Source organism: Ochlerotatus camptorhynchus, unplaced genomic scaffold (assembly GCF_037179485.1).
Source record: "Ochlerotatus camptorhynchus isolate MF236.1 unplaced genomic scaffold, CSIRO-AGI_Acam_v1.1 ptg000144l, whole genome shotgun sequence".
In the NCBI taxonomy this organism is placed as follows: domain Eukaryota; kingdom Metazoa; phylum Arthropoda; class Insecta; order Diptera; family Culicidae; genus Ochlerotatus; species Ochlerotatus camptorhynchus.
In genome coordinates this window covers 1,987,743-2,000,426 of record NW_027040634.1, presented here as the reverse complement: position 1 = coordinate 2,000,426, position 12,684 = coordinate 1,987,743, and the positions used below count along the sequence as shown (strand labels likewise).

The following is a 12,684-nucleotide window of genomic DNA, read 5'->3' as shown; positions in this document are numbered from 1 at the left end:
CACAAAACGTACTTGATTTTACTCTAATTTGATGTAATGTCGCGGCATTTTTCAAATCTGATTTCCGAATCTCTATTTTACAGTCTACATAAAATTACATTTATCTTGCGCATTAACTCACATTCAAAAAAATGCACTCCATGGCGGTGCGAAACTTTTCGTAATATTACCATAGAGGTAACTCTAAGACCACTGGGTCCCGAAGAAAATCATTATTATTTTTGGCTCACTCAGTACCAGAACAACGGTCCCAAGCAGTCCCAAGCTATTTCACTCACCCCTGCATGTTCTGCATGAATCCACACACCCCTGATGTTATCTGTCAAACTTTCATAGCGAATCAAAACAAACATAGTGTAGTAATAGAATTTCAACTAGAATAGGGTACGTTAATCGTTTGCTTGGGACCAATAGGCTACTAAAGTGGTGAGCCAATTTAAAATCGTTAGTTTCGTATTGATTGTTGGTAATATTGTATCTGCTTTATGCTATTCCATCATTATTTCATACATCAGCTTGAATTACATTGATCGATATTACATTTTTTTTGCTGTGTACAATGTCACATATACACTCATAAAATAAATCACATAACCAGTGGAAAATATCCATGTGAATTTCACATAACTTTCATGTGATCCCATAATTGGAAATTGCACCACTAAATCACATGAACGTTATGTGTCAAATGAAATCCATATGATTTCTCATATAGAATTTCTAAAGCTATGTGATATTCAAGTAAAAATCATTGTTTTTGTTTTTGGAAAAATACTATGTGCGTTCCTAATAGAAACTAAGTGAAAACTTTTTTCAGTATACTATTGTTGGTGGTACAATAAACAGTTTCATTACCTACATAATTTTATTTATTTTGTTGTGGAAAGTTTGACAGTTGTTACAAATGACATCAAGATGCCTAACCGAAGCTCGAACCGAAGTAGCCCAACAAACAATTTGTGCTGATTTCAGGCTGAATAAGCTATTTTTTAGCTGAAGAAGCATATGTCTGCCTGAACAAGCTCTTATTCTGCTTCCAATGTTTGTTGGGCGATTTGGTGCTAACTAATTTTCAATCCAACAAGTAGGCTTAACTCAGATTGGGGTTTTACGCTGCCACTGCCGCTGCCGTTCCGCTTCCGCTGTCAATGCGCTTGGGCCTTTAGTTGGTAAACGATTTTCATGATAATAAACAATCGGTGTATCCCTCAACAAATTTTCAGCTTTGACAGTTCATCCCAACTAACGAAATCTTTTCACTAATGGCGGTAATCTCTAACTCGGATAGTGTACCCTAATAAACGGGTACCATACTCTAACGATATCATAGATGGTACGACCATCCCACATAAAGTTGGGATGATATCCCGAATTGGTGGTTAGGCGCTTCTTATGGTTATTGTTTATGCGGGTAGTCAATAGTAAAAACAAAGATGAATACTAAGATGAAACTGTCAGAAGAAAAACTTTCTATTTTAGTGTCCTCTTTCACGGTCCCTTTCATCCATTGAATACCCCTCGTATTCAAGGTAATTTTGTGGTGTTGCTGCTCCCTCGGTAGAGATGAAATTTTGCGCTCATTTTTATCAAAACAAACACATCAAAATCAGAAGTGTCCCATTTTTTAATTACTCGATTAACAACTAATCGATTTTTTTTTGTTCGCTGTGCTGCCATTTTTCCACTAATGAGAGTGCAGCACATGTTTGAAACGATCGGTGATGATCCTCTGGAGAAGATAATGCTTATATCGGCATGATATAACCGATTGCAAATATTTTACTTTTCGGTTCGTTAATCGATTAATCGATAATTCGAATGAAAATCGGCCATCACCAGATGAATGTGAAACGTCATTTCAAATATATGGACCGTACATAAATAATGATACAATTTGAAAGGGACCGGGGCTCATCACTAATTACGTCCACACGGTAACTGAAATAAACACGAGTGTTCACCGGTTGGTAAAAATGCGAGGGGCACACAATACAAACCCGCATAAACGCGAACCATAAATTGACCTTACCTAAAATGGTTAAAAATTGTTTATAATCCCTGCTAAACTTTAACTAAAATGGTTATGGAACTTTACATGAACGTTTAATGATAAAGTTTCAACCTTATGTATTATGGTTTTTTGGAACTGGACCTTACAAATAATGGGTTGTTAAGAACCATTACCATTCCAAATTCTTGTTTTCTCCATACATTTTCAGAAAGAGAACTATATAAGAACGTTTTTACTTATGATTTGAGAACATTAATGGTAATGGTTATGGTAGTCAGTAAGGTCCATTAATGGTTTTGTATTATCGCTCAACTTTACGTGGAATATATCGTGAATTGGTAATCAGTAAATTACAGGCAATAGCTACCAACTACGATACTTTTAAATTGACCGTTAAATGCTTGTTCGATGAACAACTTGCGAGTGTTATGTCTGTTTGTCTGTGGTTAAAGTACATTTTTAATGTAATGTAAAATGTAATAATTAAATGTACATTGTATAATTAATGTAATTAAAGCAGTAGTTAATGGAATTAATTTAATTACAGCCGTTGCCTGCGTTGGAGTTAAAGGTTATTGCGTGCCCCTAGTAAATGTAGAAATGTATCCATTCGAATGAGTAAAAGTTACTTACTCTCTGAGCTAGTTTCGTTTTCAGTGTATATGCTGAGTTTGTCCGGTTTATGCCCAATCTGGGTAAACTAAAACCACATTTGGGAGTTCTGTTCTAAGCGTGTTTTACGGATGAAAAACAAAACAAAAAGCCAACGGGATGTGAACAGTCGTTGGCATTTCTTCATCAACATTTCAAAAGGGCAAAGCTGCTCTAGCCGTCGATTTCTTGTGAATAAAAGCTCACACATGCAAACAAATTGACACCTACAAGTATAGGGGGTCGCCCAAGTAACAATTTTAGTTTTATGAGGGTTATAGAGACCATTATTTAGACTTGTAGCATGCTTTAAAACCTCGATAAAACTTGCAATGTTACTTGGGCGGTATTGACCTTTCTGACGTTTATAACACGCATACTTGAGAAATCCCATTTTCAAAAGCGAAGTTTGTTATCCTCACTTTCGCTCCAGTCAAAAACGTTCGTTTGTTATTGTTATCCTCATTTTCGGACCATCAATTGGAAGATTGCCCGCATAAACGCGAACCATAAATTGACCTTACCTAAAATGGTTAAAAATTGTTTATAATCCCTGCTAAACTTTAACTGAAATGGTTATGGAACTTTACATGAACGTTTATTGATAAAGTTTCAACCTTATGTATTATGGTTTTTTGGAACTGGACCTTACAAATAATGGGTTGTTAAGAACCATTACCGTTCCAAATTCTTGTTTTCTCCATACATTTTCGGAAAGAGAACTATATGAGAACCTTTCAACTTATGGTTTGAGAACTTTAATGGTAATGGTTATGGTAGTCAGTAAGGTCCACGAATGGTTTTGAAACATCGATCAACTTTATGTGGAATATATCGCGAATTGGTTGCCTGTAATTTACTGATTACCAATTCACGATATATTCCACGTAAAGTTGAGCGATAATACAAAACTATTAATGGACCTTACTGACTACCATAACCATTACCATTAATGTTCTCAAATCATAAGTAAAAACGTTCTTATATAGTTCTCTTTCTGAAAATGTATGGAGAAAACAAGAATTTGGAATGGTAATGGTTCTTAACAACCCATTATTTGTAAGGTCCAGTTCCAAAAAACCATAATACATAAGGTTGAAACTTTATCATTAAACGTTCATGTAAAGTTCCATAACCATTTCAGTTAAAGTTTAGCAGGGATTATAAACAATTTTTAACCATTTTAGGTAAGGTAAATTTATGGTTCGCGTTTATGCGGGTGCCGCAAAAGCTCAACGCAGATGTCGCCACCATAGAGGTAACTCTAAGACCACTGGGTCCCGAAGAAAATCATTATTATTTTTGGCTCACTCAGTACCAGAACAACGGTCCCAAGCAGTCCCAAGCTATTTCACTCAACCCTGCATGTTCTGCATGAATCCACACACCCCTGATGTTATCTGTCAAACTTTCATAGCGAATCAAAACAAACATAGTGTAGTAATAGAATTTCAACTAGAATAGGGTACGTTAATCGTTTGCTTGGGACCAATAGGCTACTAAAGTGGTGAGCCAATTTAAAATCGTTAGTTTCGTATTGATTGTTGTCGCCACTGCATGATGATGATTATGTTGACAGACTGCATATAAAATTCGTGAAAATTAGCATTAAATCATAATTTTCATCAAGCCTGCGTAAAATCCTTCCAATTTAACATTCGAATTGAAGAAGAAAACGTTTTTACGATCAGACTGATGTGCATCTTTGACTTTTCAAGGTGAACTTTCATAAGATATTTTCATTTAATTTCACGGCTCCATCAATGCTGCATCGTAAATATGATGGTAAACAGAAGTAAATTGTTCAATTACTCAAAATAAAGTTGATTTGTCATCTTGTTATCACTTTGAAGACCATCTAGCACCATTTTATAGTATGGTGCGTGTTGAGTAAATCAAGTTCCGGTGCGTTTTCCGTCGAAAATTGTGAGTATCAATATGTTTGCTTAAAAAAGGCCAAAATGAACATTTATTGAAAATTGGCGTCCTATACAACCAATTCTCCATTACCACCAGCATGATACAACCTTTCCTAAGTGAATTCACTTAATTTCCACTTTCATCTTAGTGAAAATCGCACATATTTCCCATTTTCTGAAAAATGCAGCTGCACAGGAGGTAAACTCTCCCTGTGGGTGCAAGCTTGTTATGCATAATTTGCCATGAAAACATCTCCGATCCATACCGAAATAATAACAAATAGTTTTCAAACACGTTTTCTTACATGATTCAAGCAAAAGTGTCCACGGGAAATTATTAGTTTTTCTTTATGGACCGATTTGCCCCAAATAGCGTCTGTTTTACTTGGAAAATTTGAAAACTATCCTCCTTCTAGTAGTTCTCACTTCGAAATGTGGGAGGCGAAAGCTTGGAAAAGTTTCACTGCAAGACACCGATACTAGTGCGCCTATAATAGACTATTATATAAAAATTCAGTGCCAACATTTCAAAGGGGCGTAATTGCTTTTGTAAACAATGACTTTAGCCGTCAATTTCCGGCGAATGAAATCTTACCTCTCCAAAATTACAATGCTAGCTGGTAGAGGAAACATCCCTCTACCTGCTGGTGTCATTATTTTTTATGAGTAAGCTTTTATTCGCAAGAAATCGACGGCTAAAGCCATTGTTTACAAATGCAATTACGCCCCTTTGAAATGTTGGCACTGAATTGCATAATATGTGCTGTGTGAACTGTCAAAACCCAAAGAATTATTAGGTATGTGCATCTTAGCGTATACGGCAACATGAACGAATTTCTCGATAAGCTCGCCGCACAGTTCGACAGAAGATGATGTTAGCTTGCGCCTGAAACAACACATTGATTAGGAGATTCATTTTCAGTCGGGTTATTCCGGATATTCGCGAAAGAGAAAATCGATGAAGAGAATCGATCAACAATGATAGGTCCTTTTCTCGTGTTGCGCGAGAATAATAACAATAATAATATTATGTTTGGGTAAACCCATGGTGGGTTTAGCATGGTGATACAGCATTGTCACCCCGTGAGGAAATCGCCGAGCGGCGGGAGTGCGGCTTTAGAGCAAATAATTATCAACCAACTCGGTCGCTGTCCCATACAAAAATCCAACATGGCTGAATCATGAATTTGACACATTAGAACACCTATATGTAGTCACCTTGGTTAAACCTACATCAGTAGTTACTTTGTGTATTTGTGTTTACATCGCAGATTTCCGATATTGCTTCTTGATCCAGAGCAACGGAGTGTTCTTTAATTTTTAATGCAGGAGTGTTTTCGGTGGTCTTATAATTATTTCGAAGAATCAAATCAGGCAAGTTCAAACTTCTTTACCAAATCTTTTTAATAAATCAACTTCGCAAGCATTCACGCATAATTACGCAGTCCATTTGAGGCACCTCGTGTCCTGATGAGTCCCTAAGCAGCGCACACAACAGTATCGGGTTCCACAAGCAGTACAAGTATAGCTGGATGGAAGACCACAAACAGCGCAGAAATGTCGTTCCGGCAGCTTCGATGGCTTGACGGCGGCCGTGAAGTAATTCGGTGCATCCGGCCGTTGCATCTTGTCCTCCTCCAGTAGCTGCGGGAAAGTTTTCCTATACTTAGCCCGGTAATACTCCGCTCCTTTGCTTCGTTTGGCTTTCTTTTTGCTATTGTTCGAACCGTCCAGATTGTCTTGGAATTTGGGAATCTTTTTCGACATAACCAGATCGGCATGTGGGTCCTCGTGGTAATTGTCCTGCTCGAGGGCTTCCAGTGCTTTACGCGCCCGCCGCTTTCGGGATGCTTCATCCAGGACACGCTTTTTATCCGCCTCGCGGATTCGGCCCGACTCTCGCGATGCCATTTTCGTTGACTTAATACTAATTCTTAACTGTTCTTAGGGAAAATTGTACAATTCGTTTCCACCACCTTATGCTTCCTTTTCGTGCAGGGAAACACTGATACGGTCCATCAAATCGTCCACCCGAGCTTGCAGTGTTTCGATGATGTCGGTCGAGATGAAGAGATGTCGTTCGTCTAGATCTTGAATGATAAACTTGCGTCCGAGGGATTGTGTTTCGTCCAGATGTAGCAGGAACTGTTTCATTGCAGGGTCACTAAAAACGCAAAAGTTTAGATTAGAGTGGAGTGAAAATGTCGAAAAGGAAAAAAGGAATTTCAGCCGATGAGAAGAAATCTCTACTGATGGAAATTTTTCACGAAACGAAAGAATTCTACCAATTGAAAGATCTCGAAAAGATAGCCGCCAAAGAGAAGGGATTGAAGGAGCAAGTGGTTAAGGAGATTCTTCAGGCTCTCGTTGACGAAGGGCTGGTCCAGTCGGATAAAATTGGCCCTTCGCAGTACTATTGGTCTTTTCCCGCCAAGAAGCGGAAGCTAAAGCAGCAGGAATTGGAGCAACTCAAATGTAAGATTGATGAATCGACCGGAAAGATTGAGGAACTAAAGAAACGGATAGAAGATGTGCAGGTAATTTGCCTTTAGGGGATCGAAAAATTTCCTATTCACAATTTTATTTTCAGGAAACTCAAGGAGAATCCTCGAAAAGCGCTGATGTTTTTGACAAGCTGAAAGCACTCAAGGAAAAGGAAAAACAGTTCTCACTGGACCTCGAAAAATTAAGGCAAAATGATAAAAAATCGCTGGAGACGATGAACAAAACTCTTCCGGTTAGTACAATAATATTATTCAGTTTCATGTTAGCGATTATAATCATGGAATCTACCTTTCCATCCAGGGTTTACATGACGCCGCAAACCGCTGGACGGACAATATATTCTCGATAAAGTCGTGGTGCAAAAATCGCTTCAACATCCAGGAAAACCTGATCGATAAGCAGTTCCAAATTCCCTCTGACCTTGACTATCTGGAGTAGGGAATAAAACTTATTTAACACTTACCATTCAACAAGCACTCCTTTCATTACATTCACCATTGCTGATGATTAAAATGAAGGTTCCCTTCTCCGGGTAACGTTCTAAGCTTCGTGCCACTTGATATAATCCGATTTTTCGTAATTACCTCTAAATATAAAGAAAATAGCGGCGCACTCGTTTACCACTTTTTTTTGGAACCCGGATACTTTGCGAATATTATTATTTGCATCTGACAGATGGTTGTGTAGGGCTGCCAGTTTGGTCAGTTATGAAAGTTTGATCGATTTAGAGATGTGTGCCGTGAAATCGATGTAGAAAAAGAGCCCATTCAGGAGCGATTTTTCAATAGGTCGTATGTAACAAATAATACTACATACAATAATACCAATAATCAATACGAAACTAACGATTGAAAATTGGCTCATGACTAGCCTATTGGTCCCAAGCAAATCAACTAACGTACTTCATTCTAGTATAAATTTCAGTACTACACTATGTTTTTTTTTTCCTTGATTTGTTTTCCGTCGATCTTGTTTTCCGTGCTGAGCACCAATGCTACCGACGTCAGGGAGGAAGCTCCCACACCTGAACCCTACCTATCGACCCATCAACTCATGAACCGGGGACCAACGGCTTTACTTCCCTTCCGAAGGAAGGCGTGATCAGAGATGTTGTGCCTCAGAACATCCCGGCGGCGCCGACTGGGATTGAGCCCAGGCCTGCTGGGGTGAGAGGCAATCACGCTTACCACTACACCACCGGCGCCGCTTGCACTATGTTTGTTTTGATTCGCTATGAAAGTTTAACAGATAAAATTAGGGGTTAGTGGATTAGCATTAGTACTCAGTGCGGCAAACAAGGTCAACGGAAATGATATCAAGAAATGGAAAAGTGCTCTTGATGAAATAATTTTTCGTTCTAGCCTGATACGCAGCAGAAAAGTAATGACGTTTTTACGTGCTACAGGATAGGACACGGAATGCTCAAGAAATTACTTTCCTTTAGCATTTCTTGACCAAGTACGCAGTTCAAAATAAATCGGAAAAGGAAAGATCGTTTACATTAGAAATACTCAGACGGAGAGATAAGCGGAAGGAATGTTTTGAGTCAAATGAACTGTCAAAATCTGAGCCAATCGAACATTTCAATTAGATTTTTTCCGAGGATTTATTATTCTTACTAGATTAATTTAGAGAGTATTGCATTCGAACAGAAATTCAATCACCTTTATGTTTCGTGTACTTCTCAAATTCTACTAGTTTTTTTTTAATAAAAAAACAATATTCTAACTCTATTGATTAACTAATAGCACCAAGAAATGTGCAAAATATTGCCATGCACTCAATTATTATTTTGCACGTAAATCGAATCAAAAATAAAAGTCATGTGAAATGCTAGCTTCTAGCAAGGGTTGCAAGATTATTTAGGTACAAATCCCTGCTGCCGAATTGTATTTTGTTTTTTCCGCCCATCTCTCCCTCTGAGTATTTCTAGTTTACATAACACTAATAAAAAATCCAATTATTATTTTTATGTGTCCCATACATGAATTTTTGCAATGTGATTGTGGTATGCAGAGTTGGTACGGAATAATAATAATAATAATAATAATAATTTGTATGTATAATAAAATATAGAGTAAAGTTAGACCCATCAAGTTTTGACATACTCATTTTGAGTTCAATTCAGGTAGCGTGTACCGTACATCCATAGAGGTAAAGGCCGGCGCACAATGGATACGTTTTCAGGTTTTTTGACAGTTAGCCAATGCATTATCTGTCGAAAACCCGGAAACTTATACATTGTGCGCCAGCTTTAAGTCTAGAAGGTCGCGAAGAAACGTGCTCAACTTTTTGGCTCAGCTCTGGTACTATCTTCGGTCCCAAGCTAATCGATGCACCCCTCGAAACATAGAAAAATCCACGAACCCCTCATTTTATCTGTCAAACTTTCAAAGCTAATCAAAACAAACACAGTGTAGTACTAGAATTTCGTCTAGAATGGGTTACGTTAATCGATTTGCTTGGGACCAATAGGCTTGTCAACTAGTGAGCCAATTTCAAATCGATAGTTTCGTATTGATTGTTGATATTACGTTGTACCATAGAGGTACTAAGACTAAGACTAGAAGGTCCCGAAATAACGTGCTCAACTTTTTGGCTCAGCTCTGGTACTCTGTTCGGTCCCAAGCTAATCGATTCACCCCTCGAAACATGGGAAAAACCAATCACCCCTCATTTTATCTGTCAAACGTTCATAGCGAATCAAAACAAACATTGCGTAGTACTAGAATTTCGACTAGAATAGGGTACGTTAATCGTTTGCTTGGGACCAATAGAGATTGCTGACGTTTGTCGTACGTAGTGTGCGTCACGTATACGTATACGCAAAATGTTTTCATCGGGAAAAAAAAACTTCATAGCGGAAAATTTTCCCGATGAATACAAATCACTTACACAATCATACTTTAGCAATCTCTATAGGCTACTAAAGTGGTGAGCCAATTTAAAATCGTTAGTTTCGTATTGATTGTTGGTTGAACGATGTACATCGATTTTGCGAACAAAATTACATCTGCATCTGTATCTGCTTTTTGCTATTACATAATATTTCATACATCAGCTTCAATTACGTTGATTGATATTACAATTATTTTTGCTGTGTAGTTAGGGGGAGGAGGGTGAGCATCCCGTTGTTTGGCCCTGGATCTCTAGCTGCATGAAACAAATCAACTGGCAGTAGGTTCAATATCATTATTTCATTACATAATACCAATTTGTTCCGAACGGTCGGAAGTCCAAGATGTTGCACGGGATGCTCACTATGCCCCACCTGTTCACTATGCCCCTCTTACCCCTATATGGGGAGGGGCATGAAGTAGTTCGCCTCCTAGTGGTGTGCCCTGGAAACGTTAATTATCGAACCCAAGGGAGAGATATTGCGGCTAAACGAACTACAGCAGAGTAAGGACGCTGGAGCCCCATCCAGCTCGTCCCAGGAGGTCGATAAGCCCTGCACAAACCCTCGTTGTGCAAAGGCAGGAGTGACACCGGGTTCTTAGAGTGCTAAGCACACGCAGCTGGTAAGCGGTCACATCTGTCTGTACTGTGCAGTAGCGAGTGTCACGTCTGTGACACACCACTAGTGTGATGCGCCATAGCGCAACCGGCCCCCTCCCATGATGTAATGCTTTCGGGTGGTTCCGGGGAGAGCAAGGGCCAAGAGCACAGAGTAAGGTTTAGTGGGTCGGGAGCGCTACTTCTCCCATCCCCACACCCTGAGTTATCTTATCAGGTGTCTGGGAGCAGATTCCCCCCTGTAAAAAAATTCTATTTGGGGAACTCTTAATTTGAAACTGCAAAATTTTTATTGACACAATTTGTATTCTTTGTGTGTGTATATAGAAACGACGGCTCGTTGTTATGAAGAATAGCTCACTCGTGAAAAACGTACGCATTTGTACGGGTCCCATGTGCGTTGGACACAATTTATGAACTTAGCGATGAGAAAGACCCGAGTGTCAAACGTCTGGTTATAACTGTCGTGACCGGACCTAGGTTTCCAGCCTCGGCCACGGCTACATGAATTAATGGTGCTGCTCTCCCGAGTGCTCTACCACGGCTGCGGCTGGTCCCAATGTTGCTGCTAATGTTACAAGAATGCCGCAACAAGCTAAGGTACCTCATATTTATATCTGCTAACATATCAAAATTCTCGAACCAACGATATTCCATTTACATGCGGTCTATCACGCTTCACACTCACTCGGTTCCACTCATTTTTTATTTCACACTAACTCTATTTACTACATACTTAGTTTTTTCTCCCGAGCTCAGCTGTGCAAACCTCGACAAATTTTTTTTTACTGAGATCTAGCTAAGCATTATCCGAGACTCAGCAATCAAATGTCACTTTTGCTGAGATTTCAGTGAAACTTATTTTTCTCGAGATTTGCAGCCGAACTCGGTAGAAAAAACTAAGTGTATACAATAACTTTGATAGAGGCAAAATTTACAGTGAAAATGGGAGTTATGTATCGTAACAGTAGAAAAAATCGTATCTTCCCGATGAAATTTGGTTGCATAGCAGTAATTTTCATTGTTTAAGCATTATTTTGATGAAAAACTAAATTGATGTTTCTCCGGAGAATGATTTTATGATAAATTTTATTATAAAGGGTGATACGGTCAAAATTTGGTCAAGGGAAAACGCGTGTAAATCGGTGAAATCGTTTATTTAAAAAATCAAATTAAATTTCTTTTTCAAGTTCAATTAGTATAAAATTCAGGAAAAATATTCAGTTAGGCTTCCGCTTTTCCAAATCCGAATTGCCGGGCCTTACGCTTGACCCCTGCCATCAGATTTTGTACAGCCACGTTGTCCACCTTCTTCGCCGCAGAAAGCCAGTTTGCCTTGAACTGCTGCTCGCCCTTAGCAGTTTTTTTGGTCTTCTTTAGGTTCCGCTTGACAATAGCCCAGTATTTCTCAATTGGGCGGATCTCTGGCGTGTTGGGAGGGTTCTTGTCCTTGGGAACCACCTGCACGTTGTTGGCGGCGTACCACTCCATGGTCTTTTTACCGTAATGGCAAGATGCCAAATCCGGCCAAAACAGTACGGAACAACCGTGTTTCTTCAGGAAAAGCAGCAGACGTTTATTCAAACACTCTTTCACGTAAATTTCTTGGTTGACAGTCCCGGAAGCTATGAAAATGCTGCTTTTCAAGCCACAGGTACAGATGGCTTGCCAAACCAGATATTTCTTTGCGAACTTTGACAGTTTCATCTGCTTGAAAACATCTGCTACCTTTCCCCTTCCTTTTGCCGTATAAAACTCCTGTCCCGGAAGCTGCTTGTAGTCGGCTTTGACGTAGGTTTCGTCGTCCATTACCACGCAGTCAAACTTCGTCAGCATCGTCGTGTACAGCCTCCGGGATCGCGCTTTGGCCGTCGTATTTTGTTTATCATCGCGATTTGGAGTCACTACCTTCTTGTAAGTCGATAGTCCGACTCGTTTTTTGGCTCGATGCACGGTTGTAGACGATACACCCAGCTTATTTGCGGCATCTCGGAGAGAGAGGTTAGGGTTTCGCTTGAAACTACCGGCAACTCTCTTTGTCGTCTCAGCGGCTTCCGGTTTTCGATTTCCCCCCGATCCTAT

At 39.3% G+C, this 12,684-nt stretch overlaps 3 protein-coding genes across 3 annotated transcripts; 1 reads left to right on the top strand and 2 right to left on the bottom strand.

Moving 5' to 3' along the window:
- Positions 1-5,972: 5,972 nt before the first annotated feature.
- On the bottom strand, positions 5,973-6,492 carry LOC135700877 (zinc finger HIT domain-containing protein 1). The gene has a single exon (XM_065221535.1). The coding sequence runs from the start codon at positions 6,490-6,492 to the stop codon at positions 6,019-6,021; it is 474 nt and encodes a 157-aa protein (XP_065077607.1). The 3' UTR covers positions 5,973-6,018.
- A 66-nt stretch (positions 6,493-6,558) lies between these two features.
- Positions 6,559-7,720, bottom strand: Tfb5 (transcription factor B5). Its single transcript, XM_065221536.1, has 2 exons — positions 7,550-7,720; positions 6,559-6,745 (listed from the first exon to the last, which is right to left on the bottom strand). Exons 1-2 carry the CDS (start codon positions 7,582-7,584, stop codon positions 6,559-6,561), a joined length of 222 nt encoding a protein of 73 aa, XP_065077608.1. The 5' UTR covers positions 7,585-7,720.
- Positions 6,760-7,539, top strand: LOC135700876 (meiotic nuclear division protein 1 homolog). Its single transcript, XM_065221534.1, has 3 exons — positions 6,760-7,118; positions 7,172-7,318; positions 7,387-7,539. The coding sequence occupies exons 1-3, from the start codon at positions 6,783-6,785 to the stop codon at positions 7,522-7,524; spliced, it is 621 nt and encodes a 206-aa protein (XP_065077606.1). The 5' UTR covers positions 6,760-6,782; the 3' UTR covers positions 7,525-7,539.
- Positions 7,721-12,684: the final 4,964 nt, after the last annotated feature.

Bases quoted from the DNA above. Each gene is read 5' to 3' on its own strand.
- LOC135700877 (XM_065221535.1), bottom strand. From the start codon at position 6,492: ATGGCATCGCGAGAGTCGGGCCGAATCCGCGAGGCGGATAAAAAGCGT.
- LOC135700876 (XM_065221534.1), top strand. From the start codon at position 6,783: ATGTCGAAAAGGAAAAAAGGAATTTCAGCCGATGAGAAGAAATCTCTA. The intron at 7,119-7,171 runs GTAATTTGCCTT...TTTTATTTTCAG, and splicing joins AACGGATAGAAGATGTGCAG to GAAACTCAAGGAGAATCCTC. The intron at 7,319-7,386 runs GTTAGTACAATA...CTTTCCATCCAG, and splicing joins CGATGAACAAAACTCTTCCG to GGTTTACATGACGCCGCAAA.
- Tfb5 (XM_065221536.1), bottom strand. From the start codon at position 7,584: ATGGTGAATGTAATGAAAGGAGTGCTTGTTGAATG. The intron at 6,746-7,549 runs GTAAGTGTTAAA...TTGCGTTTTTAG, and splicing joins AAAGGAGTGCTTGTTGAATG to TGACCCTGCAATGAAACAGT.